A 21,006-nucleotide genomic window follows, 5' to 3' on the forward strand; every position below is an offset into this window, starting at 1 on the left:
GTGCGCACACTCCGGTATTTGATTACAACCCCTCACCTACGCACGCGAAGATCTCAACCTCTTTGCTCACATAAAATGACAAAATTCCTCGAAGATCGGGTACATTTCTTTTTTCTCTGAATTCTACGGATACCATGATAACAAGATTCAACCGCTCCTCGGTTACCAAAGACGGTAAGCATCGTTGTGGCAGAGAAAACACGATGTAATGCGTGACATCGGAGTAGTTAATGACGCTCTTTGGTATCATTAAGTTTTCCATTAACTTTCATACTTAATTACACCCTCAGAATACCGATTCGTAATTAACTCTGTGATTAAGTCCTCTCAGAGGTGTACGCGCATTGATACGCGCAAACGCGTAGGTCCTTCCCGCCAAAACGCTTGTTGCTATGGCAGTTAATATACCCCCTACTTAATCATGCTCTCAGAATACCAATTCGGTATTTAAGTGCTAATCAGACACTTAATAAGCTCTCAGAATACGGCCCCATATTGTCCTTCGTAAAGGTGGTTGGCCACACATTGACATGTGATAGTTGTGTTTATCTCGTATCATGGACCCTACTAGGGTCCATGCTCGTATATTGGTGAAATCGGCAACAATTTTTATGGCAAGGATAGTCTGTCCTAGACTGAATTGATTTCTTTTCTTAGATACTAGTCTTACAATGTACTTTTCAGACCATCTGTATAAGTTGTCCGTTGTTTGTGTCTGTGTCAAGTGCTATGGATATCACTTTAGCAGTAAAAGTCTCATTTTGCTAGTCCTACAAAGGTTGTATTGAGTATCGCACATCACCTGGCAAACTGTGCACCCCAAAACTAACCAGGATGCAGCACAGAGGGAGAGTTTGGGTCGCTTTCAAGACATCTTGATTAGTAATATTCCTTGGTTCTAGTTCAGTGTGAATGTCTTAGTTTGGACTGTGAAGTTAAAAGCGTGTAAAGCTGAGATTTATCTTCCTATCGGTTGTTGTTTTTATAGGTCATAGCAACTCACTTCTGCTGGGACCTGCTATGATGTTTTTCAGTTAAACCTGTATATTTATGTAAACATGCACATAGGCATAGATCTTTATCCTAGAAGGAAAAATGAGCCTTGAGTGGGCGTAGTGCCTGTAGATTTCTGTTTCATAATATCTGTCCAACCTGTGTACTCATGAATGATTTGAGTAGAAGTATTTGTCTTGTGTAGTGTCTATGTTTATACGTGCTGTTTGCTATATTTCTGATAAAAGCGTGTCAGTTAAATCTGTTTGACTGGAAATCATGGAGAGAGCAGTAACATTGCCCATACCCCCTCCATGGGTGAATGCTTGCCAGCTAGACAGAGCTGAAGAAGTGACTCGGACCAGTCACAAAACTGTTCTGTCCGTGAATATCACTAGTAAGTCCAGTCGAACAGATTTAATTTACACGCTTTTAGCATACTACCTGGATGAATCAAAATCTACATCGATACATATTTGTGATGTTTTTATATACCTTATTAATTTTCCTTCCTTCCTGCTTTCCTTTTAGCTCTGTTCATTTGTCATTCTCCTTTCCTTCTGGTCTTTTGTTGTTGTTGACTGTTGTCTCTTATTGCAAGAAGTAAAGAACTTGGTGCTTATTCAATTAGGAATTTATTTTTCACTTTTCTTATTCCCCCCCCCCCCCGTCAATTTCTTGTCCTCTCACTTTATCTCTCCTTCTCTCTCTCTCTCCATATCTCTCCTTTTTTTTTGGGGGGGGGGGAGGGAGGGAGGGTGTGTGGGAATTATGAAATCTTCTGCCATCTGGTTCCTATTAGTGTAGTGATTGAGTGAAAGCTTAGACGAAGCTGTGCTTTGAAGTTATTCACTCAGTCATAGAATGAATAGGAGTGACTTTGTGGAGACTTCAATATATTAGCAATGTGTTAAGAGTAAATACAAGATACATATTACACTTCTGCAACACTTTTATGAATGTAGTATAAAATTCAAGGTGTGCAGCTTGATAGAAGGGCGTAGTGAATAATTTACAGAAAGAATTAGATACATGTGATATCACACGCTGGTCAATGCTCTTCAACCGACAAATTTATTATTTGATATATCCACCTCAGCATTCTCTCTTTTAATCTCTTGCTTCCCACTAGCTTTGAAACAGACTCAGCGACTGAAATAACAGATCAATCATCAGCTTGAATATAATGTTTTCAAGCAATTCTGTATTACTGCATGAAAAGTGCATTATAAATACCCTGGTGAATAAGGTCATGAATCATGCTAGGAATGTGAAAAAAAAATTAATGTGAGACAAGGAAAATTTTTCTAGGCCTTTAGGTCAAAGGTTTTTGTTTTGTCACACCTCCCATTTAAGAAAAAAAAAATCTAAACAGAATGGGAAAGAACTCTATTCCTCTCCAGCTCTGTTACTGCCTTACTCTTCTCAGATAGAGAGTGGTATAGCTGTAATGCACACATATTATATAATATATGATACCCCCCTGTATTTTCCCTCTTTCTGAAATGGTGCAGCTCTTTTTATAAGATGCTGATATCAAACATGTTCAGTTTATTCTCTTCAGGACCCACAGGGCATAAACTTAACAACCTCACAGTTTTCTTTTGTGCACAGAAAACTAACAAAAAGAATCAACTTTTTAGGAAGAAAAGGATAAAACAATGTTATTCCTGCTTGAATAAGCTCAGAATAATGATCAGTCAGATATATTGTGATTTGAGAATGGGGCATAATTGCATAGTATCTGAAAAAAATTGAGACTTTGGTTTTCAAATTCATAGAGATACATGTGTAAGCATCTGTGATATAATGATTATTCGTGCAATCCTCATAAATGCTGCTTGCCATCACGTCCACCTTACAGCAATAAAATGTTGTTTTTAGCTAATGTTATGTATACTTTGACATCAGGAATTGTTGTAGTCTTCTTATTCAGTGATGACAGCACACAGACTTGTAAATAAAACTTGGGAAATTTGTAACTTTTTATCACATTGTCTGATATTGCATATGTTTTAGATGAATAGGGCCTACCGGTCTGTTATACCTTAACACTGATGTGTGGTGATATTTCTATAGTCACTGAATCCACATGTATATTTAGGGTAATTTACCATTTAACAGTCGTATTGTTGTCTGACTTAGTGCTCATAAGATTTCTCTCACCCATTGTCATGGCTTCACTGTATTGATTCAAAAGAATGCCTGTCTCTTCTGTAATGTGAGTCTTGTGCAAGTATTAATAAAGAAAGGTGCTCACATGTCAGACTTTATGTTTGTGTGTAAACACAAACTACAGTCTTTATGTGAACTGACTGTAATGGGCAACCTAATGGCAAGTGTGTTGTATTCTCTGACATTGGATGTACTTGACATAATGACCTCGCACGTCTAATCAGAGAATACACATGTCTGAGATATGTTTGTGTTTGTGATAGGGAGATCGTGGCATTGATCTTACAACTCAATGGATATGAGATGTGAATATCAAGTTTGTTTGGAGTTTACAGAAAAGACAGGTGTTTATATATCATGTGTCAAAACAAATACAGATGAGTTCTAGAACTTTAACAGGTTTAAATATCAAGAATAGTAGATTGCGATACATCCTCTGCTGATTATTGTTATACCAGTGAAAAACACAAAGAGAGGAAGTGAGAGTAAACTTTCCTGTAAAGAGTGCATGAACCAGGTATAAAGCCTTTTAGGAAAAACAAACAAACAAACAAACAAACCAGAAAACAAAATATGATGCTGGGAAAAGACTGAGGAAAAGAAGATCACAAAAGAAACCAGCTGCATTGCTTTAATGCAAGTTTTCATCTATAATAGCCACATGTGTAAAGTAACATGATTGGGTTATATTTTCCTGTGGTTTATGATAGACTCACTACATTTTGGACTGACAGAAGCGATTATGAACTTGAAGCTGTGCATATGAGTTCATGAACAGGATTTCAAAATTTTCAACTCATCACTGGATACCTCCATGCACCTACACCAGGTTGCAATATCATAATAAAGAAGAGGGTATGTCAAAATGTAAAGTATCATATCATCGCTGGGGTGACAAGACCTTGTATCTGAAATTTTGGTGAAAATTACTTTTTTGAATCAATGGTCAAATAATGGGTTAAGTGATGTCCTGTCCAATCCTAAGTGTCTTACTCCAAAAATGAAGCCACCACAGCATGTCAAAGGAAAGGCTTTCCCATTCGCCATAGTGCTTTGCCCGCCTTGTTTTTTGGCTCTCCAGAACATTTGACATTTTGTAGATACGAGGTCTTGTCACCCCAGCGACGATATGTATGGATTGCTACATCATACATAATGCTACAATTTAGTGCAGCAAAGTGTGATATCAACTTGACTCTCTTCATTATGAATACCTATAATTGCATTTTGATTAGGTAGATTTAGGACAAAATGTCTTTTAGTGGCCTTGTGAAACAAATACCTCAAGATGATGTTATAATGTGGTTGTGTAAAGCTGCAGGGATATCATCATACAATATTCCTTCAGAATGAAGCAAGGATGATGAATCGATCCTTGTGAGAAATGGCTCATTGGCAAATTGTCATCATATGTGAATTGAAAGGATTTGTTTGTTTCGTTTTGTTTTGTTTTTCCCTCTATGGTTGGTCAGTACATCTAATGTTATTCAGTATATCTATGGTTGTTCAGTATGGTTGGTCAGTTTATCTATGCTTGGTCAGTAGGCCTATAGATATCTATGGTTGGTCTGTATACATACGTATATCTGTGGTTGGTCAGTAGGTCTATATCTATGGTTGGTCAGTATATATTATTGTATGTAAGAAAGAGAAGAAGGAAGTGTCACCCAACACTGGGTATCACTTTGTAGAGAAATGATTATGTTACAAAAATTTGACACATTGTGTTTGTTGTGAAACCACTTGGAGCTCTTGAAGTCTTTCCCAGGGACGTAGGCCGCAGTAATGATCCCATAAAAAACCAACAGCATGAATTTCCTCTAACAGTTGGTGAAAATGAGATGATGTTATATTCCAACATCCACTTTTACATCTGTACAAGAAAACACAAGTGAAAGTTGGGTTATATCCAGGCAAAGAATGATGTCCAAGGGTGTTTTGTTTGTTCAGTGTAAAATTAACTTCAGGAAAAAAATGATGGCAATGTGTTATTTTCAAGTAAATCATGTTCCTTCATATATGATTGTATGATAGTACACACACAAAGACTGATTTTCAATTGAGTTGCAACTATTTTGTCCTCAAAAAGAGCTCTAATAGCTATAAGACTTTGGAGTAGACTGACATACACACTCACATTTTGTAAGCAGACCATTTGATTCGTTTGACTTAATGTATAAAAATATTTTGAGTACTTTTCAAAGTGCATCAAGCAAATGGTGAAAACAGATTTCAGCCAAACTGCTTTGAGCCAGTTCTAATCGTCTCTTAGGCATTATTCCACTGGTCTGTTCAGTGCTTGCTCTTCATACACTTCCATTGTTTTGACTGAGCAGCCATTTCCTGTTGCAGCTGTAATTATACTTGGCAGCATGCAAATTCACCAGTCTGTGAGGTCTTTAAGTTTTGTATGCTGGTATGGATGACACCACATCCAGTAGTTTTGATGCATTTAAATCAGCTGGTTGATATTGTTGTTTACATGCAAAGCATTGTAGCCCCCTTGCGACATAGAGCAAAGTATGTGAAACTGTTAAGCACAAATGACGTTCACAAGCTTTATCACTTTATACACTGTAACCATTGAAAAATGTTGCATGTGGTAAGAATGACTCTACTGTGTACAGGAATGTTTGCAGTGAGATGTGTTTCAGAGAAGTCTGTCTGTAAAGTAATCTTGAAGCTGTTTTGTGTGATGAGAAATGTTCAGCTCAGTGACATATAAGAGATTGATCACCGAGTCATGTGGTGGAGGACTGAGTGTTATTACTATTTATTAAGGATTTCTTTCCCTCTTTTTCTCACTCTACACTGTATACAGCAATTGTACGATGTATATCTGTCTTGGCAGATTATTTTGTTTTTTCCTCCTATTTTCTTCATAATTAGTCTGCCTCCCATTCCTGTCTGCCATCTGTGATGTTATGTTTTATTCATTTCATTAACTAGTAAAGTATTCATATAACATTTATTGTTCATCTGTTCATATATTCTTATTCTTTCGTCTCTCCATCAATCTGTCCACAGCTCTCTCTCTCTCTCTCTCTTGATATTCTCTGTTACTTATTTTGTAGGTTTCGATTGATTATTACCACTCAGTAACTTCCTGGAACCTTTTTTTTTTTTTAATTGTCAACAGGAAACGGTAAGGTCACAGTCAGTCCCTGTCTTTGTCTTTCCAAAGTGACAAAACTAACACAAATCTGTGATATCATGTATGACTACAGATCTTCTATTGATCTTCTACCATCCATGGCTGTGTTATTGACCTCCCATTTAGCACACTATTACACATGCCCTGCCCCTAGAAAATAAAACAGAGTTACTCATTGTTTACACACATAAAGTACAAAGCAGGTGGTCATAAAGACTGAATGATCTTCTTTGTCATGGAATGCAGGGGACGTCTGCCTTGATCTCTCTTGTGTGTCTTTCTGACTTTGACCTCTTGTGACCTCACCCCAACCTGTCTTTTAGTACGATCATAATATCTTCACTCCTAAGACCATGCCTGTTGGAGACTCTGTGGGATGCCAGTATTTTCTAATAAGTATCCAGTGGGTAGGACACTAAAAAAAATAGGGTGTACAGTGTATATACAGTATACCCTTTCTGTGTTGAAACTGCATAGACTAGTGCATCAACTTTGTCATTGTTTTATGGCATCGATCAATTTTTTAAATCAAGGCAGGAATCAAAATAAAGAGTTTTTGTACTCCATGGAAAGACAAAATTGTATTAAAGGGTGTGTACAGTTCTGGTCGAGGCGAGGATTTAGCTTTTAACATTTTGCGAGATATTCAGAAACCACCTATGAGATGTCAAAGAGCATGCATTTCTAAGGGGTATCAAAAGTTTATTTGATGAAAATCGGTTTTGAAATGGCTGAGATATCCAAAAACAAGGTGAAACAAAGAGATCCCAATAAAAGGTGTGGCCTGCCGCCTTTTATTATTATCACCTATTTTTTGATATCTCGGCCATTTGAAAACCAATTTTCATCAAATAAACGTTGAATCCTTCTTAAAGTTACATGCTCTTTCATATTTCATAGGAGGTTTCTCATTATCTCACTTAGCAATGTTCAAAACATGAATCCCCACCTCAACCAGTACTGTACAGTCCCTTTATACTTTCAGAATATGAGATAAGTGGAAATCATGCATGTGATATGATATCATGCATGTCATATTATATTTTGTGAAAGTGAAAGTGAAAGAGTTTCTGTTTGTTGATACCAGCTTCTAGCCTGGGAATATTTCACATAATGACCAAGGCATAGACAGCTTGAGACATGTTTATATTGTACAACTCAATGGCCCGAATTCACGAAGGTGGTACAAATGAAACCACGGTTTAAACCATGGACAAAAACTATGGAGCGCCAAGTGTCCCATGGAATATTTCGTTACGAAATCAGTCATTTCGTTGATGAAATGATTATTTTGTAACTAAACGAACATTATTGTCCACGAAATGATAATTTCGTTAACGAAACGGTCATTTTGTCGACGAAATGACCAATTTCGTAACGAAATATTCCGTGCGACACTTGGCGCTCCATGGTTTTTGTCCATGGTTTAAACCATGGTTTTATTTGTACCACCTTCGTGAATTCGGGCCAAAGTGTGGTTCACTCATTACCTACTTCTACTCTTCAAAATCATTTTCATATAGGACATGTATATCCAGTTTTACACTTCCCATTAAAAGTTTGTTGAAATACATTTCAAGGGTGTGTACAGTTCTGGTCGAGGTGAGGATTTAGCTTTTAACATTTTGCGAGATATTCAGAAACCACTCTATGAGATATCTAAGAGCATGCAATTCGAAGGGGTATCAAAAGTCTATTTGATGAAAATTGGTTTTGAAATGGCTGAGATATCCAAAAACAAGGTGAAACAAAGAGATCCTAATAAAAGGCATGGCCTGTCGCCTTTTTTTATTATCATCACTTTTTTGGATATTTCAGCCATTTGAAAACCAATTTTCATCAAATAAATGTTGAATCCTTCTTAAAATTACATGCTCTTTCATATTTCATAAGAGGTTTCTCATTATCTCACTTAGGAATATTCAAAACATGAATCCCCACTTCAACCAGTATTGTACAGTCCCTTTAACATCCTCAATTACATGTTAGATAATATTGTAAAAGTATACTATATAGTAAGTAAATTCAAACTAGATTTTACTCATCAAACTTTGAAGATATGGAGAGACAAAATACAGACCATAATACATTTGTATAGTGGTAGAAAATTTGTAAAGATTAGTATCAGTTATTAGGAAATCTGTAGTGCAAGCTATCCAAGAATAATTAGAAATGAGTGGATTAAACTGAGCAAAATGAATGATATCAGTGTTTATATTTCACCTAATGATTTCATTCAGAGGTGAGAAAAAATCCAAACCTGAATGATATAAAAAGTGAAATAATATATGTTCAAAACATGTCAAGGTGTAAACTGATATAGATTAGTATTTTTTTTGTGTGTGTGTAATCGGTGAAACATCACATCATATAAGTCTTAAGCTCAGTTTCTGATTTATAAGAATTTAGAGGTCATGGTGTGTTTTCCACATCTGAGATTAATGCACTTCACCTCAGAAAGAAAGGAATCTATGGCTGTGATGTCATGAGTTACACATCATTCAGTATTTGCTGCTTACCAGAAAGGATGTTTTATCATTACCAGTGTCACTTATTTGACTAGTCATGCCAGATACATGAGGCCAAAAAAAAAAAATTGTTGCATTGGCGTAACCCGCCCGACCCTAAAAATTCCGCCGACCCCATGTTTTTTTATTATTTTTTTTGCTATCGATATCAAATATCTTGTTGATTGCGATCGCGATCGCACAAACCCGGAAGTGGAAACGGCTCTGGGGATATCGGATGTACGAGGGAGAGATCTAGCGCCTCGCATAAGCCTTCCTTGATCAGTACGTCATCTGTTTCCAACACGGACACGTACTCTAACAAGATTTATTCAGTGTATACGTAGCATTCAGACTGCGATGTATTGTGCACAGTTTTGCCATAGGTTTCTTGTGTGGAGAACTTACACGAATCTGTATATGTGGGACTGTAATGGAGATCGCCGTGTGCGATGAAAAGATCGTACATATGGGTCAATTTGCATCTATCTTATCTAAGTCAAAATAGTAAAATATGAAGTGAAAACATTCAGGATAGGGATTTCAACATCTTTAAATTCTGTGAAGGGGTATAATTCCAGTAATATCGGCCTCATAAATGATTTGTAGAATAGATGAACACAGCACATTCGGTGCAGCAGTTGTAACTGTTTACTGAGCTGAGCACGAGTTTTACACGTAAAATGCAGGTAGCAAAAAAAAAAAAAAAAAAAAAAAAATCCGCCCGACCGACCCTATTTGAAAATCTCATGTTACGCCAATGCAACAATTTTTTTTTTTTTGGCCTGATTGAACAAAGTCGCATTGAGGCAAACATACCACTGACAGACTAAATACTTCGTAGTGTAGTATGATGTCTATTGTGATCCATTCTTCAAAAGAGAAAGGAAGTCAAGATTTATCATCAACTGGTATCATGAGTGAATACACTGACAAAATGCACCAGTCTATTTTGTTGTACATGCTTTGTCATACTCTGATGAATAACTTCAACATCATTTTTGCATGCTCTTTGCTTTTGTTTTTGTTTTCTTTCACTAATCAGGCTTTTCTATGTATTTTTTTTTTTATTTAATCCAGAAGGGATTGAGTCAACCATTTTCCTGAGTCAGTGCACACTTAATGTTAAAGGATGTAGTTAGTGAATCCTATCAGTAGCATAAATCTACTAGAGAAGGAAAAAGGAAATGAGTGGTTTGGCTGGATTGCTCTTTGTACAGCTTGTTGTCCTAGATGAAAAGTTCAGTGAAGGAAACAGGGGCTTCAATGATGAAGGACTAAGTTAACAGTGCAAAAGGCTTGTGGTGAGATATTATATGACAAGGGTCAAACTTTTTTTTTTTAGGCACATCCGGTTTTCTAGACTGATATATATGGCCAAATGGCTCAGCATGTGTCTTCAAGTTCAAGAGTACTTACCCTTAATTTGAACATGCAGTTTGCTAAGAAATGTGCCATTGAAATACAAGTTGTTTCAATTTGTTTGCATATTGACTCCAGGTCAAGTGTTAAATGAATGATAATTTCATATCAGTGAACCTTGTAACAGTCACTGGATTTGATTTCATCTGTGCGTGTGTGTGTGTCTGTGTGTGGGTGTGTTTGTTTGTGTGTGTGGGGGGGGGGGGGGGGGAGGGGATGGGGATAATGTAGTTGATCCTCATCCCTCCCAGTGCAGTCAGTAACACATCCATTGAACTTAGTTTATGAGTTGAATGTGTGAGATTTCATCCATTGAAAATTAGTTAATATTGTAATCTGTGTCAAGTATGATGAGTGTTTATTTTGTCAGAATTTTTGCTTCATTTTTTCATGCTAGTAGAAGAAAGATTAAAGTTGATGCAGGTCACTTTCACACATGATCATTGGCTTCTTTAGATTGCCCTGTAAGTTGCCTCATCTCCCACCATGGGGGATCTTTTATGAGATTCTATTCATCTCAGCCATATCCAGTCACAGGCACTAAACCAGGAAGATGGTGATAGAGCTGATACAGTGGGCTGGTACAAGTCTCAACAGAGATACATGTATGTCAGGAATCACTGTTTAGTGCTAGAGTGTATCATTACTTCATGGGCTGTGTACATGGATTCCTCTCTCATCTATGAGATTGTAGGCGTTGCTGAGTGGGATGTAGGGTTTAATGGGATGTTCTAAGAATGATGTACAGCATTGCAAATAACATGATCTACAGTTTGAGCGTGGGACACAACAAATTATTCTAAGAATAGAACTATTTCAAGGATGAAATGTAGATTTAACACCATCCTGGTTGAACTTACACCCCTGTGATAATCCTGAGTTTCACATCTTCAGATCACTATTTGATGGAGAGACCTGTTAACTTATGGCAGGCTTCAGTGGAGGGTCTTGGTGTGAATCTTTCCAAAGATTTAAAAAGACATCCACTAACATAAAAGTTGGTTCAACAGTTTAGAACACAAGAAAGCCATTGCAGCATTTGAATCTAAATACTGATTTATCACGCAAGGAATCGTTGAATGTGTGGGGATGTCAAAAGTGCAGTTTCTTGTATCTGAACATAGAGGGGGAAAAAAAGGTGCTATATGGTAACAAAACTTGTTGAATTCATTTCAATTTTGTCTGGTAAATATTTTGAAGAAAAAGAGGAGAGACAATAAAACAAATAAAACAGAAAAAATAACAACTACAACCTAAATATGTATAAATATATGTTTGTCCATTGCTTCATAAGGTAAAGTTTGATTAAAACACATAACTCTTGAGGGAAATGTTCCACGTAATCTTGATTTCATGAAATCTTGATAAAATTTGATGTAGCGATAGATTTCAGGAGATGCTTTCTTACACTTGACTGTATCTTTATGTAACTTTTGATGTATTCCCGTTACACCCACTAGGTTGATGGCACCATATTTTCTTTGTAAGTTAGTACTGGAATAATGAGTGTCCCATGAGATTGTCTGTGCTTCAGTGTGCAGTGCATAGAAAGGTAATAGCTTTTAGTAACATGGAAATTGTAACACTCTTTGAATTGATTTGTTTTGAATTCTGTCTTCCTCCCTGTTCCTTTTCTTTCCCCAGTTTTACCTCCAATGTGAATCTATGCACACTATTGTTCATTAGGTCCAGTAAATATGCTTTCTACATCTTAGCCCAGAGATGAACCACACTGCAGCATATCTCAAACATTGTTTTGCATGACAGTCACCTCTCTGAATGTTATTATATTCATGAGAAGTCACATGTCACTTCTATACTTAACAAGTACTACAAATGTACATGAAGCTGATATGCTGTTTTTACCCTTTGTCTTGACAGGTCTTCAAACTCAATGTCAAAAAGTCACCAAATGAGGGCTACTTCATATTCCGTCGATATACAGATTTTACTCGATTGAACAGCAAGGTAATGTTCTTTAAAGCTATGAAATTCTTCCGTCGAGATGTTTTCATTGCAACTGATTGACAAATTGCGCTACATCGACGTAAATAAGCACTGAATCAATTCAGTGCTTATTTACGTCGATGTAGGTCAATATGTCAATCAGTTGCAAGGTAAAGTTTGTACAAAAAGTTAGTTTTTTACTTATTTCACTGCTACTTTAGGGGAAAACATTTTTGTGATTTGGTTAAAGCAGTAAGCATGGTCATAGTGCAAGACATTATATTCATTCTTTATTAAAAAAAAATAGTAATAATATCTATATTGCAGATGATGAGCCAAGCCAAATTTCATATCTTGCCAAAGTTGGATGCATTTCCTCAAATAGAAGTTGAATCTCCATTTCCAAGTTGAACAGTTTAAATCTGTAATCCATCTCAGAGCTTTAGAGGTTATGCATAGCTTAAATTTGTCTGCCAAAATTCCAGAGTGGAAACATGCTTAATACATGACCTCCTGTGTTGAAGATAGTGTGTCATTGCACTGTGGCCTCACATCAGGCATTCTCACAGTTGACCACTTTATTTTTCTCTTTTATCCAGCTAAAAATCCTCTTCCCTGGATTCCGGCTCTCTCTACCCCCCAAGAGATGGTTTGGTAATAACTTTGACCCCATCTTCTTAGAGGATCGCACCCTTGGTCTCCAGGCATTCCTTAACAACATCACAGGTCACAAAGATGTCCGCACCAGGTACACTTGACCACTCTCTCTGCCCCATCAGTTTCTTTGCTTCAATACTCTATCTAGAAGTATTCATCTAGTGAACTAAGGAAATTCAACAGTAGAAGATTCATGTTAGGGACGTGGCATGGGAGTAGAAGTGACAAAATAGAGCTGCTGAAGGTAAAGGCCAAGTAGATTATGAAGCATGCTCTCATTAGATTAGCTGATTTCAGTGTGATAAATCATGACTACAGTCTGACTCACGTGAGAAAAAAAAAAAGCAACAGTGTTTTAAAATATGTTGTCCCAGATTTGAAATTCTGCCTAGCTCCATGTTCTGAACACTAATGTGATTCTAAAAATATTCATGTATTAGACAAAATATGTGTGGTAATCCCTGATTTTCATGGATTAAAATTGAATTTGAAAGGCTCACTAGCACAGACCAGTATAAACTCTATATACTTACTGGGGATCCCTTTTTGTTTTCCACATTTTACATCATGATAAATCTCCTCAAACTTTCACTTTCTTTTTGTTAATTAAGGATTTTTTGCCAATTTATGATATGAATTTAGAACCCTGATGTTTGTGTTGTGAAGATGAGCTCTCTCCAGACTTTTTGTGCGTGTATGTTTTTTGTTTGTTTGGGTTTTTTTTTTTTGTAACTGGAGACAACTTCACTCTGATTGATAAATGTTTCCTTTCACCAACCTTCTTCTGTCATAAAATAGTGTAAGAAAACTAGAGGAAGTTCCTGATTTTTTGCTGTTGATTTGATAAGCCTTTGTAAATCCTAATCTTGAACATGAATCCTTGACTGTTAAAAGTACTTTTACAGAGGAAAAGAAACAGACTTTGACTGATCTACAATTTTGCTCTCATAAACTCAACTTCCTTTTTTCAAACCTGAGAGAGAAGTTGTTGGAAGTACTTAATTCAGGGAGTAGATCTTGGGTACCGTCTCTGGAATGTGAGTGAGCTTCTTAGCCATTCAAATCTTGCTTTGATGAGGGATGGGATCTCTCAAGTGTGAAGAGAGAGAAAAAAAGATTTTTGTGGAACCAGAAGGATGAAATACCAGGAATATTTCATAGTATATCTTCCCTTTAATACCAGAGCTTATCAGTAGAGGAAGATGAAGGTTTTCCATACTTCAAGTGAAACCCAATCTGCTAACTACATGCTAATACTGGCAATTCATTCATATCAATGTATTTTTGTGTTTAGTTTTGCAAAAGATAAACAAGCAAGTAAAATAAAGGATTTGAGGACACACAACATTTGCTTTCCTTGCCTAATGAAATGCCATGGATTTTAAAGATAATAAAAAGTTTTGGTACCTCAAAAGTTTCCCTGAATTTCCGTGTTTCAGGTTAAAGTACCTTTCATATAACTAACACTGTGAGACTTACTCGCCCCAAAGTGCTCTCATTTCTTAGTAATCACGCAATTAACTGCGACCAGCAGCCCCACTCGCATAGCGTAATGGGGCTTCGCATTGTAGCATTCAGGATCATGACACATTTAGTATCGCGGGTAAATATCAACTTAAAATCCAAAAAATTCTTCAATTTGAAGACTTACCAATTAAGTTGAAGTCTTGAAAACAGGCTTCGGGCAACGTTTGGTTCTGCCAATAGTCCCTTTCTGTTCGAATTGATGACTGAATGTGACTCTGTCGAGAGGACCTTGGGAGAGCTACATACACTGATTACTACGGCCAGCGCATACGCACACATCACATGCGAACAAATTTCAAATCCACGAACGGATAAAATGTTTGTGTGCGCATGCGCTGGCCGTCAATTCAGTGTAGCTCTCCCAAGGTCCTCTCGACCGAGTCACATTCAGTCATCAATTCGAACAGAAAGGGACTATTGGCAAAACCCAACATTGCCCGAAGCCTGTTTTCAATACTTCAACTTAACTGGTAAGTCTTCAAATTGAAGAAATTTTTGGATTTTAAGTTGATATTTACCCGCGATACTAAATCTGTCATGATCCTGTTAGCTACAATGCGAAGCCCCATTTAGCTATGCGTATGGGGCTGCTGGTCGCAGTTAGCTACTCAGTATGCGTATGTGGCTGCACGCTGCTGGTCGCAGTTATCATGCAATAATGGTTTCGTACAATACGTGTACTACCTCGCCGCCGTACGGCGGCGGCTCTGGTACGAAACCATTATTGCATGATTACTAAGACATGAGAGCACTTTGGGGCGAGTAAGTCTCACAGTGTTAGTTATATGAAAGGTACTTTAACCTGAAACACAAACTAAGACAAGGAAATTCAGGGAAACTTTTGAGGTAATACCAAAACTTTATATTATCTTTAAGTACATCAAGGAACCTTACAGGAGAGTCATGTTTAGGACAAGATATTTTCAGTTTTAGTTTTCATTTGATGATTCTTTGAGTGAGGCAAAAATAAAGAGTACATGATGTAGATATTGTTTCATTTCTATTACATTTTTCCTTTTTTTTATAAAGAGATCAGAATGTCAAGCATGTGAGAGAGAGAATTGGGAGTGGGTTTCAGCTTTCATCCAAATTTGGTAAGAAGCAGAGAAAGAGTGAAGTCTAAGGGATCAGACCTGATTTAGAGCCAGACCTAGGATGTATCCCCTGTCTGGGGGAAGAGGATTTCAGGATATCATGGTGGAAACAAAGAAGGAGACCATGACTCAAACATTTTCCTTTTTCATGTTACATGTAATTTTTATAACAAACTAACGTACATAATGATTATGTAGTCAAGGTTTTAGTGATTAGAGTTAAATGCTATTCTTCCCAGGAAGTTAAAGTTGTGTTAATATGTTGACTTTCCAGTCATGATCAGTGTTGATGACAAAGTTCAGTTCTCCGCCGTGTAAGCCATGATGTAATCTTTTGGCTTCACATCTCTAAAACTTGGAAGCATTCAGTGGGGGAGCATGTGAGTAAATTTGCCCAAACTGCTTTCAGGGCTGACTATGGTATTCTTTCTTGACATACTGTTTGGATGAAGGCAATATGGTATGTTCATACCATTTTCAAAATTGGATTGGCGTAGCTAAACTTTAAACCATGGAGAAGTCGTTATTATCCAGGGCACAAAAAACAGAAATCACATCCTGCTATCTTTCTCTTTCTTTCCTCTGGTTGGCCTGGGACAAGTTATTATGATAAGTTTATTGGCAGTAATGGGAGTGGAATGATGCAAACTACAAAATGTGTGGTCTGTGTGTATCTGTGTGCATTGACTGGAGAAATCCTTGCATTGGTGTGCATTGGAGAATCAACCAGTGAAACCTTCACAGCAGTAAGCTTTTATACAGTGTGTGGATAATATAATCTAGGCTTTCATTATCTGCCTTAAAGGAGCTCTTACACTGAATATAAAGTAAATACTACAGATGACATATAGGCCTACCTGTTCACAGTATCACTGTATGGAGTGAAGGATTGAAAGGTCTTTAACATTCACCTTTTTGCTCCTGAGTTGAATTTGATCCTGAAAAAAAATCCCCCTAAAAGTCCCTTATCAGTTCACATGATCAGTTAACTCACAGATGTGGAACTGTAACAAGAAAAAAATCATTCAAAACAAAAACCCCAAATCAACTACAAAACCCAGTTGTGTTTAAATTTCCACTAATTTCCCTTTTGTCTTCCTGGGTATCCTATATACAAGTATACTAATATGTCCTGTCTTATGTGTATAAGATGATTTTTTTATCTTTTTTTTTGTGGTAGATTGCTGTTTATTAAGATTTCAAAATGTCATGTGAATGTGAAGTTCCTTGAAACCATGATTCAGTGCTGAAATACTGTACGAGCTGAAATTTTCGTGGTGGTTTTATTTTCGCGAATTTCGCGAATCGCCTTTGAATCGCGAAAATAACAATGCGCAAATAACTAAGTTCAGTTAGACCCTCGCAACCGCGAAATTAACAACACGCGAAAATGTCCTCGAAGTACCAATTCGCGAAAATATCTGTACGCGAAAATTTCAGCTCGTACAGTAAAAGACAATAGTTGAGCACTTTATTTTGTACTTCATGGTTTGTAATAACAATCAATCACAGTACTCACAGGTATGCCACTCACGTGTAGTTCTGTCATAGCGTTTATATCTTATAATATCCCCTCTGAATATAACAAGAATCCTTTACTGTAGGCTAGCACCTATCCAGTCATGTGATGTATCTGTTAGGTTTGTGTGACCTCACGTACAGTGTAGGTAGCCTACATTCTTCAGAATGTCTAGTGAATCAATCTGTATACATCATGGTTGACATTTGTGTTGTATGTCTTATGTTACAGTGGTCCAGTCAGGGAGTTCCTGTGCCTTAACGACCCGCCGGGACCTCATGATAGTCTTGAAGAAAGTCGGGTGGGTACCAGTAGCTTATAGCATCACACTTGACATCAGTCTGACTGTATCTTTTGTGTGTCCCACCCCCTTTCTTCTTACTCAGTCTTTTTACCATCTCATGTCTTTCATCCTGTAACCATCCTTTCTCTGCTAATCCTCTTTACATTGACCTTTTCACTTTCCACTAGACTACACCCTTTTGCTTTATGTTCATGGTTTATTTCCTACTAATATCCCATTTTAAACCATTTGAATTGATCATGCCATTAGCCACTATTTGTCAGCTGTTGTGGGTAGGTACAGTCTCTTCTACACTTTGGCTTATCTCTTCTGTTTATCTTCTTTCTTTGTTCATGTTGTCCTCTTCAAATGAAATCATTCTTGTGTAAAGGTCAACTTGACCCTAGCTATCAGCATTTTCCGCTCATCCAAAGCTCCATAGATCTGGATTAAGCACCTATTGGTAATCAATATTCAGACATATAGTGTAGTCTTATTTCCTGTCCTCTTACATGGTTTGAGCTCCTGAAATGTTGGCTCTACTCAATGTCAATCTCATTTTCATTCTCCTGCCTTTCCATAGACAGCAACTTCCTCCAACCTCTTTCCAATCCACACACCTGAAAACCATCTACTCCTGATACACTATTATAGGCTGGTAAACATAGAAAATAGATTGTTGAATTGAGAGATGATTTGAATTCATTTTATATATATATTATACCAATTGGGCCCTGTTTTATGAAGAGTTACAATTGATTATATAGTTGATTTCAACTGTAAGTCTATAGGAAATTTATAATAAATTTTATCATTTGATAAAACAGAGCCGTAGTCATGTAAATGTGCCACTTGACAAATACACTTATTTAGTGGTGATGATATTGAACGATAAGCTGCCCAGGCCACCTACTGTCCATACGTGTGGCTCTTTCTAGCTCCTCTTTGTAAGGTGGTCTGCTTTATTCTGTCTGAATAACGTAAGTGAGAAATTATAAATCTTGCCAGGAATTCACTCCCTGCTGTCTGAGAAGGGCTCCTATTAAAGTTTAGCGTCGAGCAACCTGTCACAGTGTGGTCACGTTATATCCAAGAGGGAAGCAAACAGGATCTCAGTCTTGCCAATAACCTGTGACTCACACCATGGCACTGTTTGTCCCCTGATGTTTTAAAGACATACACCTGTACCTCAATAAGTCTTCTGATGTCTTTAAGACATTTACTCCTGTACCTTAGTAGTCCCCACAATATTTCATACCTCTTAACTGACTTGCTGCTTATCCCCCTTTATAGTTTCTCCATACACAACCCCCCCCCCTCCCCATTTTGAAAATTACTCTATTTGGTCAGCATGAATTGATGTATTCATTGTCATTGCTTAGATGTAGTAGACAATTTCATTAAGTTTATTCCATGAACAATTTCTAGCTTGCTGTCTGTGAAATCCGTGATGATTTTGTTTCAAGTTCTCTTACCTAACCCTGCAAATTGCTTTAAGTGTATAGTCTTTGGGTTCACACACCTCTCAAATTATCAACATCACCACCATGTCCAAGAAAAACATAATTTGTCATTACTTATAGGATGTTCATCCTATGTATTTAGATAACTGGGAGAATATGAACACAAATGATTATATCTGGGCAGGAATCCGTTCACCCCTTAGAGGTACCTTTCACAGAGACCACAAGGAAATCACCCCGGTTGCTATTTTGGGCGACATAATTCACCCCTAACCACTCTCTGTGCTTGAGTACAAGTCACTGAGCTCTGAAATCACATCCTATCGGATGCTATTGCTCCAGGCAGGAAGAAACTCTGTTTTAGCAACCTGATGGGACTATGGGAATTAAATCTCTTTTTCTCATCTTTGCTCAGGAATATGTACAATTTGTTCCCTCCTTAGTCCTTACACAGTCTGTGACTATTCTTGGGGCAAATTGAAACTAAATCTGAAATAGCTTTCCCCTGGGTTCATCCAGAAAATATGTGGATTTCTGGAGGTTGGCAGTTTTGAGATCAATTTTTGTCAACATTGGGATAATACCTAGTGGTGGATTATTTTGTGTATCTGTAACTATGCATCAGTAGGCTACATGTACTTGGAAAGAATGAATAGGGTTAGAACATGGATAGATGATTGTTGGGATGTAAGCCTCCATCTGCAGATGACAAACATTTCTATGGAGCGTTGCCATTGAGGTATTAGACTGGCCTCCAGGCAAGCTTGTGATTCACTCCTGACTAGAAGGAAGGTCGACAGCCTGTGACGAGTCACCTCATACTCCTTCTCACTCACCACAATGTTCACTCATCTGAACCACTGAGCACACTAAGCCAAACCTAAATTAAATTCATCAAAATTTGCTGAGGAGACAGAATTATTGTGTTTTCCAGCATTTCATTCAGTCTGGACGAGTGTTCCAGATGTTAGGATCAGACATGGATGACGTCAAATTCACTCTTTCAGAGTAATAAACATAAAGAGTGATAATCCCCATTTATAATGACATCTTTTATGAATGTGGAAAAGAGATAGGCTTCTTTATGGCTTGTAATAACAAAACATATGACCTTTAATTCATAGAATTATGTGATTCATAGTAATGTGTGAAATGTATTCATGTCAAGAATATTTGCTGTATTTCTGCTAAATTGAATTAAATTTGTTTTCATATTTGACACAATGAGTTACATTGTAGATAAACTAGCCATAAATTACTTTTCTTTGTCAATTGCCACCCCCACCCCCCCGAAAAAAAAAAAAAATGTATACACATGATAGTCATGACGGTAACGGTGACGATGAAAAGTTTTGGTACCTCAAAAGTTTCCCTGAATTTCCGTGTTTCAGGTTAAAGTACCTTTCATATAACTAACACTGTGAGACTTACTCACCCCAAAGTGCTCTCATTTCTTAGTAATCATGCAATTAACTGTGACCAGCAGCCCCATACGCTTAGCGACCAGCAGCCCCATACGCATAGCGTAATGGGGCTTCACATTGTAGCATTCAGGATCATAACAGATTTAGTATCGCGGGCAAATATCAACTTAAAATCCAAAAAATTCTTCAATTTGAAGACTTACCAATTAAGTTGAAGTCTTGAAAACAGGCTTCGGGCAACGTTTGGTTCTGCCAATAGTCCCTTTCTGTTCGAATTGATGACTGAATGTGACTCTGTCGAGAGGACCTTGGGAGAGCTACATACACTGATTACTACGGCCAGCGCATACGCACACATCACATGCGAACAAATTTCAAATCCATGAACGGATAAGATGTTTGTGTGCGCATGCGCTGGCCGTCAATTCAGTGTAGCTCTCCCAAGGTCCTCTCGACCGAGTCACATTCAGTCATCAATTCGAACAGAAAGGGACTATTGGCAAAACCAAACGTTGCCCGAAGCCTGTTTTCAATACTTCAACTTAACTGGTAAGTCTTCAAATTGAAGAAATTTTTTGATTTTAAGTTGATACTCACCCGCGATAGTAAATCTGTCATGATCCTGTAAGCTACAATGCGAAGCCCCATTTAGCTATGCGTATGGGGCTGCTGGTCGCAGTTAGCTACTCAGTATGCGTATGGGGCTGCACACTGCTGTCATGCAATAATGGTTTCGTACAATACGTGTACTACCTCGCCGCCGTACGGCGGCGGCTCTGGTACGAAACCATTATTGCATGATTACTAAGACATGAGAGCACTTTGGGGCGAGTAAGTCTCA

The 21,006-nt window shown here is 37.5% G+C and overlaps 1 protein-coding gene across 1 annotated transcript in view; it reads left to right on the forward strand.

Moving 5' to 3' along the window:
* LOC140233050 (uncharacterized) overlaps nt 1-21,006 on the forward strand; it is a 48,587-nt gene that overhangs the window by 22,481 nt on the left and 5,100 nt on the right. The window contains exons 3-5 of the mRNA XM_072313160.1: nt 12,133-12,219; nt 12,798-12,946; nt 17,227-17,296. Of these exons, the coding sequence (XP_072169261.1) occupies nt 12,133-12,219; nt 12,798-12,946; nt 17,227-17,296 (306 nt within the window). The remainder of the gene's footprint in view (nt 1-12,132; nt 12,220-12,797; nt 12,947-17,226; nt 17,297-21,006) is intronic.

This window comes from Diadema setosum, chromosome 9 (genome assembly GCF_964275005.1).
Source record: "Diadema setosum chromosome 9, eeDiaSeto1, whole genome shotgun sequence".
NCBI lineage: Eukaryota > Metazoa > Echinodermata > Echinoidea > Diadematoida > Diadematidae > Diadema > Diadema setosum.